This window comes from Palaemon carinicauda, chromosome 5 (genome assembly GCF_036898095.1).
Source record: "Palaemon carinicauda isolate YSFRI2023 chromosome 5, ASM3689809v2, whole genome shotgun sequence".
NCBI classification, from domain to species: domain Eukaryota; kingdom Metazoa; phylum Arthropoda; class Malacostraca; order Decapoda; family Palaemonidae; genus Palaemon; species Palaemon carinicauda.
In genome coordinates, this window is record NC_090729.1 from 192345132 (window position 1) to 192364929 (window position 19798).

General features: G+C 36.9%; 1 protein-coding gene across 2 annotated transcripts in view; it reads right to left on the bottom strand.

The window, feature by feature from the left end:
• The window catches only part of LOC137641691 (reticulon-4-interacting protein 1 homolog, mitochondrial-like), a 53052-nt gene extending 34138 nt beyond the window's left edge, over positions 1 to 18914 (bottom strand). For both annotated transcript variants that reach the window (XM_068374492.1, XM_068374491.1), the window contains exons 1-9: positions 18847 to 18914; positions 8606 to 8673; positions 7875 to 8100; positions 6343 to 6488; positions 3395 to 3550; positions 2650 to 2748; positions 1605 to 1798; positions 534 to 719; positions 126 to 303 (exon numbers count right to left, since the gene is read on the bottom strand). In XM_068374492.1, coding sequence (XP_068230593.1) covers positions 126 to 303; positions 534 to 719; positions 1605 to 1798; positions 2650 to 2748; positions 3395 to 3550; positions 6343 to 6488; positions 7875 to 8100; positions 8606 to 8653 — 1233 coding nt within the window. In that variant the 5' untranslated portion in view covers positions 8654 to 8673; positions 18847 to 18914. The remainder of the gene's footprint in view (positions 1 to 125; positions 304 to 533; positions 720 to 1604; positions 1799 to 2649; positions 2749 to 3394; positions 3551 to 6342; positions 6489 to 7874; positions 8101 to 8605; positions 8674 to 18846) is intronic.
• Between the last annotated feature and the right edge of the window lie 884 nt (positions 18915 to 19798).

The window sequence follows — 19798 nt, forward strand, 5'->3', positions numbered from 1 at the left end:
TCTGTATACAGTAAAAGATAGCAAAATATTAAGAGGGAAATGTACCTGGATGAGGAGCATTTATTAAATTTCAGATAATGCCCTCTACTTAGAGGAAAGAGCTATAAGATGAGCCGTTGCCTTACCTTTGTAAACCAATATCTGGCTCTCATGTACAGAGAGTATAGTCCTCCCATCACATACCCATATGAATCAGATACTAAGTGTGACGCACTAGTTGTAACGACAACTCCACCAGGGACACAATATTTTAAACATGAATCATGTAACACTTGGCCAACAGTGTTAAGAATTAGGTCATACCTGCAAAACCAAACACAAGACATTAACAAAGTTTATAAACAAAAATGGAATCCCTCTTATTTCAAAGTCAGTGCCGTTCCCCTGTTAATTTAATAGTGCTATTACAAATTAGCCCTAAAGCACATTAACAGACAAAATATACAAAACAAAGAAAAATAGAATTAGCTAAGGAAAAAAAGACAATAGCAACAAGTCATGGCTTTGTACATTCATAAGAAAACTGCCCTTACTTTTCTCTCAGCATCAGCTCTTTGTCAAAATTTGAGTTGTCGTAAGTGATGACATCATCTGCTCCTAGCATGTGAGCGAGGGGAGCAGCACGCGAAGATACGGTTGTTGTGACATTTCCACCCCACGCCCGCACCAACTGTATTGCAACAACACCAACTCCAGTAACACCAGCGTGAACTAGTACTCTGTAAAGGGATAATCTCCATTTAGGTCAGTAATTCTTAAAATTATCAAAGGGTGAATTCTTTATATAAACAATGTTGCAAAGCATAAAAATTACCTACTTGTTCCATTACAATGGAGTTTCAGAGTTGGCTTTCAAATTATTCATTAAATGAGAATGCTTCAAATATGACCCATACAAACTTATGTCAGTTTGGAAAATTTATAGAGCAAATTAGTAGCAGGTTTAAGAAATTATAAAGGACTGCAGTACTGTACACTGGAGAGAGAATTACTGTAGTTTCAAAGTTCAGTGTATCCAATTAAGAAAAAGATGTATTACACAAACCTGAAGTCAACAAGAAAGGGAATGTTAACATTCACACAAAACATAATGCACTTGATACAGTACAGTACACTATGTATCTTTCCCCTAGTGTCACACCTCAAAGAACTAGTACAGTTCTAACTTACTCTAAGTTCTACTGCCATATAGTATAGTACATATACTGTATCCATAAAAAAAAACTCGAGCATAAGAGATTAAAAAAGATAACAGTAGATTAAAATGCAAAGAAAAGGATGATAACCCTTTTACCCCCAAAGGACGTACTGCTATGTTTCACAAAAGCCATCCCTTTACCCCCATGGACGTACCGGTACGTCCTTGCAAAAAAATGCTATTAAAAAATTTTTATTCATATTTTTGATAATTTTTTGAGAAACTTCAGGCATTTTCCAAGAGAATGAGACCAACTTGACCTCTCTATGACAAAAATTAAGGCTTTTAGAGCAATTTAAAAAAAATATACTGCAAAATGTGCTGGGAATAAAATAACCCCCTGGGGGTTAAGGGTTGGAAATTTCCAAATAGCCTGGGGGTAAAAGGGTTAATCTTGCTACTGTACCTCTTCCCACTTGATGTTTCGGGCCCAAGTCCCCCTTGCGAAACAAGGGCATCCCAAGCCATCATAATACTGTACGGCAAAGCAGCTGCACCTTCATAAGTAAGCTTTGATGGTTTTGGTGCCACGAGATCCTCCGATACAACAATGTATTCGCTTAACGTACCAGGATGATAAAATGGAACGGCAAGCCAAACCTGTGAAGTTTTGGTAAAAGTTATGAAATAGGAAAATCTTTTCATGCCTTACCTCTATGAACACTTGATGAATTGCAATACTTTTCGCAAGGTTCCAAACATAAAATTGGGTTGTTACAGTGGTACCAAAAAAGTATACTGTAAACTTTGAAATACTGTATTGTTAATTAAAGGGTCTCACAAATATTTTTAAAGCTATGAAGCCTACCTTTTTAAAAAGAAAAAAATAACCATAACCTATAGGTTCCTTGCAAACCTTTTATAGTCATCAATATTATTTTCTTGGATACATACCAATTCAAATGAGATTAGATATTTAAAATCTGTGCATATGATTGAATCTATAGATATATAGAATACAACCAATGAAGAATTTTATTCCATCAAATCAATTTACAATACATAAACACATGAAAAAGGCTTTCACCTGTTTACCTCAAAATACTGTACAGCAATATTGAACTAAAATATCCTTAATATATAATACTGTACTGCTGAATCTGATTCGCTATAAATTAAATATATTTGCCACCATGACATGGTTCTAAAAATGCCATTTATACATACATACATATACCATGGCACTTCCCCCAATTTTGGGGGGTAGCCGACATCAACAAAGAAACAAAAACAAAAAGGGGACCTCGAATGCCATTTATAACAAGGAGAAGTAAAAATTTCAATTTCTGTCCATTTTGCACTTTAAAAAATGAAAGTAAAAGTTTCACTACAAAGATGCAAAATATTCTGCGTGTTAAACCTGTCAAATTACAATAAAATATTCCTTAACATATGAATGTTTTTAAACTACTTTATCCCATAAGGACTGTACATATTGAACTTTTACCAACCTCATCTCCTTGTTCAACTCGAGAAACTGCCTTTCCAACAGCCACAACAATACCAGAGCAATCCCTCCCTAGGACAACAGGAAATTCTCCATCGCTGTTCTGAAAATACCGTAATAATTTTCAAATGAAAGGCAAAAACACATCATGTATGACATCTATTATAATGTAGTTCTTAGATACAGTATATCATTATGATCATACAGAGGAGAAGTAACTAAAAAATACATGAGAAAAATACAGTAAAGCCAATATTTTTACAGATCAATGAGTCTCCACTAAGTACATTTTGGTAAAATTAGGACACCTTTAATACAGTATACCCATCATCTCCCTTTGATATACTGAACTAACCTTCAAATGTGCATGCCTCTATAATCTGAAAGTTTTCAGTATGGCACCTGTTGGAAGATGCACATACCTGAGCAGAAGAGGAACACATGGAGCTAATAACATGTGTATATTTTGAATTTCCTCTATGAAACTACTAATGAATAAAATATTCCCAAAAGATACTTCTACACATGAAAATGTTACTCAAGTAATATAAAATTACTTACACTTTTGAAACTCAAAAACTGAGATGGTTTGGATGAAGAAAAACTGGTTACAGACAAAGACTTTGACTTGACGTACGTTTAGGCAGAAAGAGGACAGGACTGAAAAGACTAGCAAGAACTCGTTTCAAGTCTAAACTAATAAACGCAAAAGGTGACAAAATCGTTAAAGATAATGATGGAAGACTTACAGGATTGTACTTATTTAGTTGTTTTCTTAATACACGGCCGTAACCCTCTGCTATCTTGATGTCTAAGTAATCAATTCCAGCTGCTTTGACCTGTATCAATACTTGATTTGGTTCGGTGATCCTTGGAGCAACTACATCTTCTACTATACCTATGGCCTAGAGAAAAAAAAAATCACTTTAAATCTGGAAATGTATTTACTGCATAATTTATCTTGTACTACATTCCATTTGTCATGTAATAAAATATTCTCAAATGATTGATTTTGCTAGAAAAATAAAATCGAAAAGTCTTAAGGGCAATTTAGAAAATGTTATTGAAAATTTTCATTAGTAAAATATACTGTACTTGAATTATTTTTCCTGCTCTCATATACATTAAATTGTTATTAAAATATGTCTAGCAAAAACATTGCAAATGTTATGTCCATTATTTTGTACTTGTGCTTCGATATGAGCACAAAGCAAAAATGACTATGTACCCTTTCCATTCTCAAAATTAGAAAAACCTGGAAAAATCCCTAATTTTAAAAGTAATTTATATTCTTCCCTAACAAAAACCTAGTACTTTAATAGGGATATGTCCAGCATAGCTGGAATTTGGCTGTTATCATTTTTACGAGGTGTCGACAGTTACAAACCTTCGTCCTTTAATAGGAGACTTATACATAGATGGGAGGACGCCCCTACCACACTGGCTCGCTAAAATCCAGAGATATCTAAGCACTCAGACATCTTGGGAATAGAATGATAGACTCCAATCCACTTCCTATGGCACTACTGGATTTGTAGAACATAGGCTAGGTACTTTCAAATGATAGACAGTCTTCTCAGCACCCTTTGATCCCACATGAGCCTTGGGCAACTGATCGAAGACTTGTATCGCTGTAGGGCTCACGCAATCACTATAGAAGGACCTGTGGACTGTCTTGTCTTTGGGTTGCCTTTCTAAGGTTGAGCCTGATCACAAATGAAAAGTCTGCTGCAAACAGGTGGGTTATTTCAGACACGTAAGAACTCATGGCTAGGGGGATAAACGAGATTCAGCTCATCACTTTGCCTCTGAGTGCAAGAGCCAAAGTGAGTGTTTATAACCATGACCGTGCTTGCACTCATAGTCAGTAGAAATTCCTTCCATTCTTGTGAAACACAGAGCTCTTTGGCTAATAAGGGTACACATGAATAGGAGTGTGTGAATATCCAGGTTTGCTCTCACTTCTGGGTGAGTGCTGAACATTAACAAAGTGTACACGAACAGAAGTGCATGAGCACTCAGACTAGTAATCCTCTCTAAGCAAGGGGAACATTATAAGTTCGTTAACGAGGCACGATAGGATGTCGGGCACATGCAAGCAAACAGAGGGTGTGCGGGAGCAAGAGTTTCAACTTTATATGAAAGTTCATCTTCCAAAGAATGAAAAGTAAAAGCACTCTTTGGCAAGATCATCTTTTGAAGGTTAAAAAGTACTTTGTGGCACATTCACTTTTCGAAGACTGAAAAGAACTTCATGGCAAGTTCATCTTCCAAAGAAAGCCAAGCGCTTTGTGGCAAGTTTATCTTCTGATGAACAAATAGCGCTTTGTGGCAAGTTCATCTTCTGATGAACGAATAGCGCTTAGTGGCAAGTTCATCTTCCAAAGAATTATGAGCGTTTTGTGGTAAGTTTATCTTCCGAAGAATGAGAGCACTTTGCAGCACTTGCATGTAAAGAAAACTGAGCCACGAGCGCAGAATTGAGAAAATCACTTAATAAGCAAGCTCTCCTTCGAAAGCATGGGGGGGGGGAGATCTGAGGTGAGCTTGAGCACCTTTTCATGAGCGATTGCATAGAAACCTCAGAAGAGAGCACTTTCTTAGAAGAATGGCCATGCTCTGGGGGTTGCATGTGAGGCTGACGGTCAATCTCAAGATCTAGCTCTTTTTCATAAGCGCAAGGGCACGCTATGATAAGAAGAAAAAGGAGAGGGGTGGTGGTCCACCCCTTCAAAATGGCGTTACAAATACTTCTTCCCACTCGTGAGGGAATAAATCGGCATTGCAAACACTTCTTCCCACTCATGAGGGTCTAAGCACCATCAGGAATTCTGTCGCACAGGAACAAGAAAGTGCATATTGGCTGGTTACACAGACAATTGTCATTCAGCTACAGTTATAGGGAAACCTACAAAACCATCTTGCACAACGAACTGACGACATTTATCTAAAAGAAAAAACAAAAGATTAAAACAACCACTTGATTGGGCCAGTAATACGTTTGTACTCTCCAGCAGGTGAAAACTAAGTGGTTACTCAGTGTGCTGGCTTCCCCACCACCCTGTACTGTAACTACCTACACTTTGTTATAATTTTAACAGCAGAATTCCAGCTACACTGGAAACATACCGTACTCCTAATAGGGGATAAAGGTTTATATTTGTATGGGAAAAAATACCTGTATACTGTACATGAATCAAAACTATAATATACAGTACAGTACTTTTATGATTTCAACATCATATCGCTCGCTTGCGACGTCATAACTCAAATAAATGTATTTTTGGGTTATCAATATAGACATATTCATCTTCAAATGCTGATTTTTTTGGCAAAAGTGTCATAATTGTAGCTAAAAAATTGATCGCTAGAGGCGCTAAATGTCCTAACGACATACATTAATATGAGAGTGTTTTAACTGATTAAAATGGCTCTCCTGAAAAATAGCTGTTTTTGAGTTATGACGACGTTGTCGCAAACGAGCGATATATACATACTAATTTGCCCTTTTAATAGTTTCTCTATTCTTCCAATATAATGCACATAACTCCTTTAATTGTAAAACGAAAGAATAATATTACATGCAAAGAAAGAAAGCAATTATTAAACTAGAAACTTACTAAGCTGACATCCTAGAGTATCTACAATACTCTAAAATGTTAATCTAATAAGCATAAAATCAACAGACGTTCCAAACCTCAATTCCTCGATAACTGTTCGCCACAACGGCTCTCATCCGCTGAGGGGCAACTATACAACTTCGAAGCCTTAAACCAACAGCTAGCCCTACAAAACCGCCTACTAGGAAACAGACTCCGCCAAAGTAAATATGCGTTCGCGTCACTGGAAGGAATAAAAAGGTATAAAATGCAGGTAACAAACAAGAGATGATAAAGATTCTAGATACTGTCCATTTCATTTTTTCTAACCCTTTTACCCCCAGGCTCTTTGGAAATTTCCAACCCTTAACCCCCAGGGGGTTATTTTTTTCCCAGCACATTTTGCAGTATATATTTTTTAAATTGCTCTAACAGCCTCAATTTTTGTCACAGAGAGGTCAGGTTGGTTTCATTCTCTTGGAAAATGCCTGAATTTTTTCCAAAAATTATCAAAAATATGAAAAAAAAAAATTTATAGCATTTTTTTGCAAGGACGTACCGGTACGTCCATGGGGGTAAAGGGATGGGTTTTGTGAAACGTACCAGTACGTCCTTTGGGGGTAAAAGGGCTAATATGCAGTGTTCTACATAATATAGCATTAAATATAGAGCATGCATTAGCAAAGCATACAACTGAAGGTAATTATAATAAATCTCTACTGGTTAAACATTACAGTATATTCATGAACTGCTCATCAAAGTTGGCTATGCCTGTATTTACAATAAATTAATATCAAATATATAACTTTCAATACAAAATGGATAACCCTATACTATATCCTAAAATAAGAAAGATAAAAAAATTAGCAGTCTAGCTCTAGGGTACATTTTCATTCATGAATAATTCCATAGCCAAGTAGTAAATGATATGAAATGAAAACTGATTATTAACTAAAAAGGAATAAAGTGACAATTATCAGAAACAGCCTTTTTCTAGGCTAGGGCCACATTTTTTTCTCCTAAAATATTACCAGATATAGGTGGCCTACAACTTCCTCATCTAAGACAGGTCAACTCATAATATCATTACCGTTGTTCTAGCCTATTCAGTGTTTGTGTTATGCCGCTCTCTTTTCCATTAGTTTAAACATATTCCTGCTTAACAAATCACTCAAGGTGACTGACACACAAAAGCTCAAAAGCTACCTAGCAATACTCAATACAGTGCTGCACTGTACTTCCATTTGCAATACTCAATACAGTGCTGCACTGTACTTCCATAACAATAAAAGCTTTAAAGTAAAAAATAAGATAATCTGAAAATATGCTCTCTAATAGCAGCATGAATTTGTCAGCAAAACTTCAAAAACTAACAAGAAACTCAATATAAGTATAAAAGCAAATGTTTGCACTATAGTCCATTTCTTTTAGCGAGTCATATTTGCACCGACTCGCATCGGTGCCCTTTTAGCGCGGAAAAGTTTCCTGATCGCTGATTGGTTGGACAAGATCATTCTAACCAATCAGCGACCAGGAAACTTTTCCGAGCTGAAAGGGCACCCCTGCGAGTCGGTGCAAATATGAATCGCTAAGAGAAATGGACTATAGAAGATCAGTTGCAATTCCTTACCTTCAGTTAAGAAAAATATTAGGCATTTTTCGTATAATTCGGAGGGTCTAATGGCACTTATCGCTTCTTTGAGCTTAATCAATAACTCTCGTATTCTTTCAGCCAGTTCTTTTGAGAATCTTTGTTGTTTTATGGCTTCAAGAGAGTTATTGTAAGCCTCTCTGGCCCCATCCCGAGCACTCTGGAGGCCATGCACCAGATGCGAAGAGGCCGAACGGAGGGATAACTGTAGATGATTACGGTAGATTTAAAAATACATCAAATCCAAGAAATTTATAGCAATCAAAATACTATACAGTACTGTAATCATCAAAAAGATTATTTCTATAGTCCATTTCTTTTAGCGATGCAGATTTGCACTGACTCGCAGCGGTGCCCTTTTAGCTCGGAAAAGTTTCCTGATCGCTGATTGGTTGGACGAGATAATTCTAACCAATCAGCGATCAGGAAACTTTTCCGAGCTAAAAGGACACCGCTGCGAGTCGGTGCAAATCTGCCTCGATAAAAGAAATGGACTATAGTATTGTGCTCTAGAATTTACATTATCACAAAATTGGCATACTGTACTGTACAAAGTCAATCAAGGGAGGTGCCATTTTCTAAGGATTTGAAAACTCAATGGACACCTATACAGTGAAGATATCATATATAAGGAGTAATGGTTAATATAAAGGTATACAAGTATCTTGATAAACTTTGTGCATATGCCCCAAGACACTAAAGCTCCTTACTTGTACTGATTCGGCCCTCTCCTGGGCCAAGAAGAGGAGATGATCCATTCTTTAAATAAACATCATACCTGGTGGAGAAAAATTTTATGATCTTTAGAGAACAAGAAAATATGAGCCTTTTTAATAACAGCCATACACCAACATCAGTAAGTACAGTCGAATCTGCATTATAAAGTGTTGTGTGATTAATGGTTAACCCTTTTACCCCCAAGCTATTTGGAAATTTCCAACCCTTAACCCCCAGGCCCAGGGGGTTATTTTTTTCCCAGCACATTTTGCAGTATATTTTTTTTAAATTGCTCTAATAGCCTTAATTTTTGTCATAGAGAGGTCAGGTTGGTCTTATTCTCTTGGAAAATGCCTGAATTTTCTCAAAAAATTATCAAAAATATGAAAAAAAAAATTTTATAGCATTTTTTTTGCAAGGACGTACCGGTACGTCCATGGGGGTAAAGGGATGGCTTTTGTGAAACGTACCAGTACGTCCTTTGGCGGTAAAAGGGTTAATAACAACCATGCACCAATTTTTAATAACAGCTATACTGTACACCAAAATCAGTAAGTACAGTCAAATCTGCTTTATAAAAAAGTGTTGTGTGATTAATGGTTAATTGCTTTAAGGATGGGTACTTCGATTCAACTGGCATTGCTCATGAACAGTGTAAAAACAAGTTTGATGAAAATCAATAACTGTACAGTACAGTACTATGCATTTGTATACAGGTGGTACTTGAGTTACGACCAAGATCCGTTTCTTCACCATGGCCCAAGTCAAATTTCGTCTTTTCGAGTCGGGACACACGTAAATACATTACTGAAGTCATCACCCCCCCCCCTTCCAAATTAATTACTGTACAGAAAAATCATTATCTACGTCTAGGATATAAAACATAACAGGAAGTAGAATTAAAATATGGAGACCATAGATGCAGTATACTGTATCATATGAAAGTTACAATAATACAGTACAACACAATTTGTTTTATGAAATATGCATTGTATTCACAGAGCATCGTAAGATGAGACCGTTGTAACCTGAGGGTCACCTGTATACTATTTTCAGTATAATCTAAAAAAAATTGGGAAAAATGCATCCACTACAAATGTCTAAAATAAGGCATCAGTAATGGATTCCCCAACATAGGAAAACCTAACAAAAGTATCTCGCAAGCGATTGCCATTTGTCCTACATGTATACAAATCCTCTTCTTTTAATAGAAGTACAGTATGATTTCAGCGTAGCTTGGACTTGTCTCTTAAAATTTATAACAAGGTGTTGGTAGTTACTGGCTGATGGCAAGGGAGTGAGCCTCCATGGCAAGTCTCTGGACGGCCTCCTGCTTGGAACACTGGTCAGGAACAGTATCCTACTTCACTACTTCTCAGGATTTGGCAACTCCTGAGAACAAGAAGCAATTTTCTGACCTAGTTCTGTCAGGAGCAAAAGCAGTCACATTCTTAGCCTATCAGTGGGTCAACTGGATTCTTAAACAGAGAGATGCAGTTGTTGCGAAGTTCGCTAGGCAGATCGGACAACGAGTCCATAGCACTCCAGAATTCTAAAGTTTTGCTAAACTAAGCCCTCTTCCCATCTCGTGAAGTAGATAACATAGTAGAGAGATGGAATAAAACAAATCAAAACTCCCTCTTTCATCAGGTAGTAACTTTTAAAGGCTCAACCACATCCAAGATGACTACTAAAATGTCAGCGACCGACCTCTATGAAGTCCGATTTAAAGAAATCCCCAGCAACATTTAGGACCAGGGTTTCTCCTTTAGCCCTTTCTATCTCTCACAGAGGCCCCAACACTGCTCTGCCATTTCGTTCCCACTCTGGCCAATCCAGAAAAGGTAGAGGTGAGAGAAGAACCAGAGAATGCTACAATAGGCAGGTACCTCCTGCTGCTGCCATGAGTGGGAGGGACATCTGTCAACCCGTCGGGCAAGGTGGCAGCACCACATAGCCAAGGATTGGATGATAGAGGTCCTTTGAGACAAATACCTCCTTCCATTCATTGGGTCTCATCCTCCCTTCACTCAGACTCTGATAGCATTCTCATTGGATCTCAGAAAATCCGACAAAGCCCTCGCCCTTCAAGCAGAGGTGATGAAATGCTGGAGAAGGAAATGCTGCACATTGCATATGACAAATCTCCAGGCTTTTACATTCTTCTGTTCCTGGTGGGAAAGTCAATTGGAGACTGGTCCTCAATCTCTATCCCTAAACGATTTTGTGTCGCAACTCCCTTCAAGATGGAGACAGCAAGCACTGTGCTAGCTGCCATCAGAAGAACAATTTCCTTGCTTTCCTGCAGGAAGTACCTCCGCTTTTCCTCGATGGTAAGGCATACCAGTTCAAAGTTGTGCTTTAGACTGGCTCCCACACCAAGTTTTCAATCTTATCTCGTCTTACTCCTCGCCTTTTAGGAGAGTGCGTAGTAAATCAGGAGAAGTCAAGTCTCACGCCCAAGGAGAGAATGGAGTACTTGGGAATGCGGATAGACATAGCGACAGTAAGTGTTGTTCCATCAGACAACTGTGTTAGCAGATTCGGTAAAGTAGTGCGGCCTTTCCTCTCCCAGCAAGTGCTACTGGCTCAACAATAGCAACGACTACTACATCTTTCTTCTTTGGAGGAACTTGTTCCTAACGCAGTCCCTTCAGTGGTGTTGGAAGAGACACAGGTCAGCTTCCAGTGATCCCCCACACCCACTAGTAACTACCGACACCCCGTTATAAATTTTAACAGCCATGTTCCTGGTACGCTGAAAACATACTCCTATTAAAGTACACAGGTTTACATAGTTAGGAAAAATACAAATGGCTTAAAAATTTACAACGTTTCTTCCATTCATATCCCCAACTTTCATTGAACTATGATCGCTATCATATATCAAACCCATTGAAGCCACCATGTGCTACTAAATCTAGCTTGGGGCACAGTTTCAAACCTGAACCATTTTTATGTGCCATGTCTTGCTTAAACCATCGCAGGGTGAGGGATACTAACTAAGCTTATTTTGTGGTTTGAAAGTCTTCTCTAAACTATCCTAAGACCAATTGTCCTCCATAACCCATTGTTAAACCACCATAAGGCACACGCTCCTCCATAACCCATTGTTAAACCACCCTACGGTGCCATATCCTACCTAACCCATCATAGTGTGAGGGATCCTACCTAGCCCATATTAAGCTCCTGTCCTCAAATAATTAGCCCTACCTATAAAAAAAGCTTTCAAAAGCCCAAGATGAGACTACTGACGAAATACAGCCGAGGCCCTTTGCGTCAATAGGCTTAGGAGGAGATGATGATGTCGATAAAAAAAAAAGGGCTAGATTACTTTAAATTTAAAAATTTGTACAACAGAGAAAGTGGCTTTTATTACATATTTTATAATACTATCAAGAATACCAATGTTTTACCATAACATTACCCAGTGGTAGAACAATGGTATAATATTCATTCGAAAGTATGAATACATTATCTTTCTTACTGCTTACCTCCTGTTTTAAGATTTCAGTACAGTACAGTAATTGCAAGTGAAAACCACTTAAATGCAATGATTATGGACAGCATTAAGTGGGAAATTGGGGTTTTTGATTGGGGGAAATACAAACACATATTAGTACCAAGTACAGTACAGTATAATGGCAGTGATTCATAAATGTGTTCACTGAAAAACACTATGAACAAAACTGAGTTAAAAAGCAATCATATATATAATCAAACCTAATACTGTAGAAAGGCAAGTTTTCTATCTGAATCAGTACTTGACAATTAACCACCCATCTAACCCTGCCTTAACCCTATTACCCCCAGGATATTTGGAAATTTCCAACCCTTAACCCCCAGGGGGTTATTTTTTTCCCAGCACATTTTGCAGTATATATTTTTTTAATTGCTCTAACAGCCTTAATTTTTGTCATAGAGAGGTCAGGTTGGTCTCATTCTCTTGGAAAATGCCTGAATTTTCTCAAAAAATTATCAAAAATATGAAAAAATAATTTTTTTATAGCATTTTCTTGCAAGGACGTACCGGTACGTCCATGGGGGTAAAGGGATGGCTTTTGTGAAACGTACCAGTACGTCCTTTGGGGGTAAAAGTGTTAATTTTGTGCAAGTCTTGTTGTACTTTACTTGCACGGATAATTCATAACCATACCTGGAGCATTACATTCTACCTAATCGGATGAATTTAGCCCTTAAACCCACTTAACCTTGCCTAGAATTATGTTAGTACTGTGCTTCTTAGAAATATGCCGACCTGTAACCTTACCTAAATCTGGCGAAGCATTCTACCTGACTAGGTATTCCAAGCATAACATTGCAAGCCCTATTACCAGTTCACTGCATATCTTGAATTAAGTTTTTGAAAAATGTGGTATCATTAGTATCTAGAGGGTCTATAGTCCATTTCTTTTAGCGATGCATATTTGCACAGACTCGCAGCGGTGCCCTTTTAGCTCGGAAAAGTTTCCGGATCGCTGATTGGTTGGACAAGATAATTCCAACCAATCAGCGATCAGGAAACTTTTCCGAGCTAAAAGGGCACCTCCGCGAGTCGGTGCAAATATGCATCGCTAAAAGAAATGGACTATAGTTGCCTATACTATACAGTAGGTCCCTTGGTTACGGAGATCTGTTCTTACAATGTGTTGTGACTCAAATTTTGATATAAGTCAGAACAAGCCCAAATACAGTATACAGTAGTATTTAATGTAAGCACCAAAGTCACTCAGCTATAGTAATGCAGTAGTAAAATCTTAAACTAGTTTATAAAAACACACTTTATGACTTAGAAACATAACTAGGACTAAAAAATACATGGAGGCCATAAATATCATCATCATCTCCTCCTACGCCTATTGACGCAAAGGGCCACGGGTAGGTTTCGCCAGTCGTCTCTATCTTGAGCTTTTAACCCTTTTACCCCCAGGCTCTTTGGAAATTTCCAACCCTTAACCCCCAGGGGGTTATTTTTTTCCCAGCACATTTTGCAGTATATTTTTTTTAAATTGCTCTAACAGCCTTAATTTTTGTCATAGAGAAGTCAGGTTGGTCTCATTCTCTTGGAAAATGCCCGAATTTTCTCAAAAAATTATCAAAAATATGAAAAAAAAAAAAAAAGTTTTATAGCATATTTTTGCAAGGACGTACTGGTACGTCCATGGGGGTAAAGGGATGACTTTTGTGAAACGTACCAGTACGTCCTTTGGGGGTAAAAGGGTTAATGAATTTCAATACTTCTCCATTCATCATCTCCTACTTTATACGTCATAGTTCTCGGCCATGTAGACCTGGGTCTTCCAACTCCTCTAGTCCCTTGTAAAGCTCAGTTGAACGTTTGGTGAACCAATCTGTCTTGGGGAGTGCGAAGAGCATGCCCAAACCATTTCCATCTACCCCTCATCCTGATCTCATCCACGTATGGCAATCGAGTAATCTTTCTTATAGTTTCATTTCTAATCCTGTCCTGCCACTTAACTCCCAATATCCTTCTGGGAGCTTTGTTCTAAAATCTACTAAATCTATTGGAGATTGTTTCATTGTTATACCATGACTCATGTCCGTACAGTAACACCGATCTTACTAAAATGATATATAGTCTAATTTTTATATGTAATTTCAGGTTATTTGATTTCTAAATTTTACTTAATCTAGCCACCAAATATTGAGTGAAATAGTAGCCATAAATATCATAGTATTCCTTCAGAAGCTGTTTTGTATTCAGATGTCGAAACCTTTGTAACTCGAGGACTAATTGAACTTACTTTAAAGGGCGATGGTACAGTTTAGCAGATTCAAGAAAATCTATATGTGATGTCTGTATTATTTTGATTAAAAAAGAAAGATTTCGAAAGAAGAAATTCTAGTAAAAATTTATCCTTGTTCCAAACAGATAAAATTGTATTCAATAAGAAAGAACATGGCATCGTAGATCCAGTTAAATTATAGTGTACCGAAATTCATATTCCATGACGTAAGCCTTTTCTTAAAATTTAGTTGTAAAATCCGCATTAACAACGCTGCTTTCATAAACCCTTGAGAGTTATCCTTCATATTCCAAGAGATAAGAAATGCCACAACCCACCACACAGTAAGCATATAATTTATTTGTCAAAACATTATCTAATGTAACCTAACTTAACTTAGTTCAAGGCAAAGTTTTGCACATTTATTATATCTTTACCTCTTTAAGGGCTCGGCCAGACCAAGCACGGCTAGCGGCGAGGTTAGCGGCAAGAGGTTATGGCGGCAAATTGAAACCTTAGGTATCTTATGTAGGTGGCCAGATAGGAGGGGCGAGGCTACATAAGATACCTAAGATTTCAATTTGCCGCCATAACCTCTTGCCGCTAACCTCGCCGCTAGCCGCGCTTGGTCTGGCCGGGCCCTTAGAGATACTGTATGTACATCGAGTTGAGAATGCGGTGGCCTAGGTTAGTTTAGGTAATTTGCACCCCAATGTGTAAGGAAACACCATCCTAGCTTGGGTTACAAAAATACTTGATGTCTTTGGCTAAATAATCAGCAAGTGTTTACCCATTTGCTAGCCCATGCCTACATAAAATACTGGAGCCTTTGTAGTTTGTTGGGACAGGGTTGGGATCACCAGAAAATAGAGTAAAAAAACGTCAGAAGTCGGCTGTTTTTTCACTGGAATCATAACCGAATGAAATATTAATGAATTCACTAGTTTTGTAAATGCTTGTCCTAACAATCTACATACTAGGACCACTCGGCGCATGAATGTCGGAAACGTCCGAGGATATACAACATGAAACGTTGTTAGAACACCGAGAAAACCGTAGTTTTGTGCTTGGTATTTCATACGATATCAAATATGTAACTGAAATTTCACTCTTTTGTCCCAACGTTCTACATACTGTACTAGGAATACTCGACGGACACAGGTGGGAATCTAGGGATTTGGGTGTGTACAAAACATGACAAAATTTGATTATTTAACACTTTTGAGATTTGTAAAAGGCCACAGAACCTACCAAACCCACCTAACCTAACCTTGTAGTTCCCAGGTCACAACCCCTAGACGGAGGCAAACCCCGGGACCCTTTCCCAGGTCACAACCCCTATTCAGATTTTTAAAAGGCCACAGAACTTTAATAAGAAAGATATCGCCCGTCCCGACAAACTACATTTTACCACAAAACCTCTCCATCATCTAATTCAGCCTAAGACAAGGCTTTACTATTCAGAGGGGCTCCAAACCCTCAACCATCTCCCCCTTACTCAAAACTGACTTAGGATACACATATTTCTAAATGGTGGTCTGTATATTATCATAATTGACAGAGAAGGGAGCCTTTGTATATCAGCGGCCAGTTCCTCACACGATTAAAATTGGATATCAACTAACCTAAACTTTCCCCCGCGAACCTGACCTACTTACCTAACGGGGGGCTAATGCCCTCCTGCGACCCCCCTTACACTGCCGTATTCTAAGTTAGACATGATAATACGTACAGGTGGCTGTTATCATACATACACCCCCAGAGAAGAAGTTGAATTATCATCATGACTTACTACAGTTGAATTATCATGGTAACTGACTAACAATTGAATTATCATCACAACGAACTAACAATTGCATTACCATCACAACTGACTAACAGTTGAATTATCATCACAACTGTCTAACAGTTGAATCATCATCACAACAGCTGAACTATCTCCATAACTGACTAACAGATAAATTATCATCATAACTGACTAACAGTTAAATTATGATTATAACTGACTAACATTTAAATTATCATTATAACTCACTAACATTTAAATTATCATAACAACTGTCTAACAGTTGAATTATCATAACAACTGTCTAACAGTTGAATTATCATCACAACAACTGAACTATCTCCATATCTGACTAACAATTAAATTATCATCATAACTGACTAACAGTTGAAGTATCATCACATCACCTGAATTATTTCCATAATTGACTAACAATTGAATTATCACCACAACTAACTAACAGTTGAATTATCATCACAACTACCAGTTCAGTTATCACCACAACTGACTAAAAAGTTAAATTAACTTCACAACTAACAGACCAATTATCATCACAACTAACTAACAGTTCAATCATCACCACAATTTGATAAAAGTTCAATTATCACCACAACAATAATAATAATAATAATAAATAATAATGTTTTATAATAATAATAATAATAATGTTTATTGGACAAAAAATATTTACATTCAAAGATTTACAAAAAGAAAAAAAAAAGACTCAGTCCAAGCCCATGTGGAGCAGAGCTCTTCGGGCAATAATACAACAAAATAATATCATCAATTAAGTAAAAATAAAAAATAAAGTAAATATGGATATAGATATACAAAATGTACGCATACATATACATAATCATATGTATACAAATAGATACATATAAATGAGAATCTTAGCCTAAAAACAAATGGAAATGCATATTTATATGATAAGGAAAGATGGTATATGAAAGCTAATGGTATATACATTGAAAAAATTGTAGATATTAAGCAAAAAACTCAGTAAAAGAACTAGTTTTACAAATAAAAAAATATTCTAAACAATGAAACATACTTGCGTTGTGGTTAGGTAGGCAAGTATAAATATTTATTAATAAAGCTTAATACCCAGATAACAGGAGATTTGTATATGATTTCTTAAAAGACCGAACGCTAAGCAGTGCCTTTAGATAAGCGGGCAGAGTATTCCAAAGTTTAATACCTTGGTATAGATACGATTGCTCGCATCTATTAATACGTATGAAAGGGAGAGTTAAGTTTGAATTTCTTGTTCCATATGGATGAACTGATTGTTCCTGAATTATTTTTCGTCTTAAATCTGGAAATTTGTTCAAAATAAGTGTTTGGAACATCATATTCATTAAGGAGAGCTTATAATTGTCTTCCAGCTTCAATATCGAGAGAGACCGGAAAAGTTCATTTATCACCACAACTATTAGTTCAAATATCACAACGATAGAATTATCACCATAATGGACTTAACAGTTCATTTATCACCACAACTAACTAATTGTTCAATTATCACCACAACGGACTAACAGTTCAATTATCACCACAGCTGACTAAGAGTTCAAAAATCACCACAACTGACTAACAGTTCAATTATCACCACAGCTGACTAAAAGTTCAATCATCACCACAACTGACTAACAGTTAACAGTTCAATTATCACTACAACTGACTAACAGTTAACAGTTCAATTATCACCACAACTGACTAACAGTTCAATTATCACCACAACTGACTAAAAGTTCAATTATCACCACACCTGACTAACAGTTCAATTATCACTACAACTGACTCATAGTTTAGTTGTCACCACAACTGACCAACAGTTCAATTATCACCACAACTGACTAACGGTTCAATTATCACCACAACTGACTAACAGTTCAATTGTAACCACAACGGACTAACAGTTCAATTACCACCACAACTGACCAATAGTTCAATTATCACCACAACTGACTAACAGTTCAATTATCACCACAACTGACTAATAGTTCAATTATCATCACAACTGACTAACAGTTCAATTATCACTACAACCGACCAACAGTTCAATTATCACCACAACTGACTAACGGTTCAATTATCACCACAACTGACTAACAGTTCAATTATCACCACAACTGACTAACAGTTCAATTATCACTACAACTAATAGTTTAATTATCACTACAACTGACTAACAGTTCAATTATCACCACAACTGACTAACAGTTCAATAATCACCTCAACTGACCAACAGTTCAATTATCACCACAACTGACTAACGGTTCAATTATCATCACAACTGGCCCAAAATAACTTTGAAATTTCGTTGGTTCATTGTGCTGGAGTAACTGTAGGAAGTCACAACATATGTTGGTTTGAATTAGCTACTTTTCCCACTGATAAACTTTTCTACCACATCTTTCTATGAACTAAACACCTTTTTTTGGCTATTCACCATAGGATAGTAGTGGCTAATTATAGGGTCAGCTTAATCTAATCTAGGGCTAACAACTGGCACGATCTTGCTTTTGCACGTCTTCAAAAATGTCTTAAGGTAATTGATACTTCATAAAATGACTTTCGAAAGGCGCTAACATACTTAAATCATCGACGAGTGATTTCACATTATAAATTTTCAGTCCCTACACGGTCAGAAACTTTAGTTTAAAAGAAGTTTTTAATGCATACACCGGCATTATCTTACCTGAAATTGTTTAGCAGTCTAGACACTTATCCGTAGTGTTCTCGTTGCACAGTGGCGTTTGGGTCAAGTTGTGATATTATGTAATAATTCTCAGTTTAATATCAGATTTATCTAATACTTAATGCATGGCATAAAAACTTGCTGAAATGAAAAGATATAATTAATCTGCTATTATTTTCGATGTATTTAAATGGACGATTAATATACAAGATTAAGTACTTTAAAATAGGCCTGTTTATGTTCGATCCGTATGCTTCATTATAGGCCGTTGGTGAATGGTGGTGAGATGCTGGGCTCTAAGATAAACGACCTTCAAAGGCTTCAATGTAAATTAGGTGATTATCATTCGCGGAATGTCTTTATTGCAAACCGGTAAATATATTTACTGAATGTAGAAAATACACTTGTATATTCACAACATGGTAGACCTTTTTAATTATTTAAAGGGAACTTAGATTGGGTACAGACGGAAGGGACATTTAAATCTTGCCTGGTATTGTATCTGTTGATGGTGTATCATTTGACTTGACTGTATGCGATGCTCATACAAATACTTTTCTTTAAGGACTGCTTTTTCTACTCCTATCACGTAGGGGGACCCTTACTCTCTATATGGCCTACAAAATCAGTTTATTGTGTAGATTCATAGGTATTTTGTATACTACACTGAACAACTGCAAAAAATAATTGGCTTATTGAGAAAGTCTTTTAAGATTTTCGGTGGTCAATCTATTCTGAAGTGTTTTAATTCTTTCATTCTACCTTGTTTCGAGTATTTTTCTCCTGTCTGGTCTTCAGCTGCTGATTCTCATTTTGATTTGTTGGACAGGAACTTACGGTCGTATAAATTTCTTATTCCTAATCTAGATGTTAATCTTTGCCACCGTCGTTTGATTAGTTCATTATGCGTGTTGCATAAGATTTTTCGTAATTCTGACCATCCTTTACATTC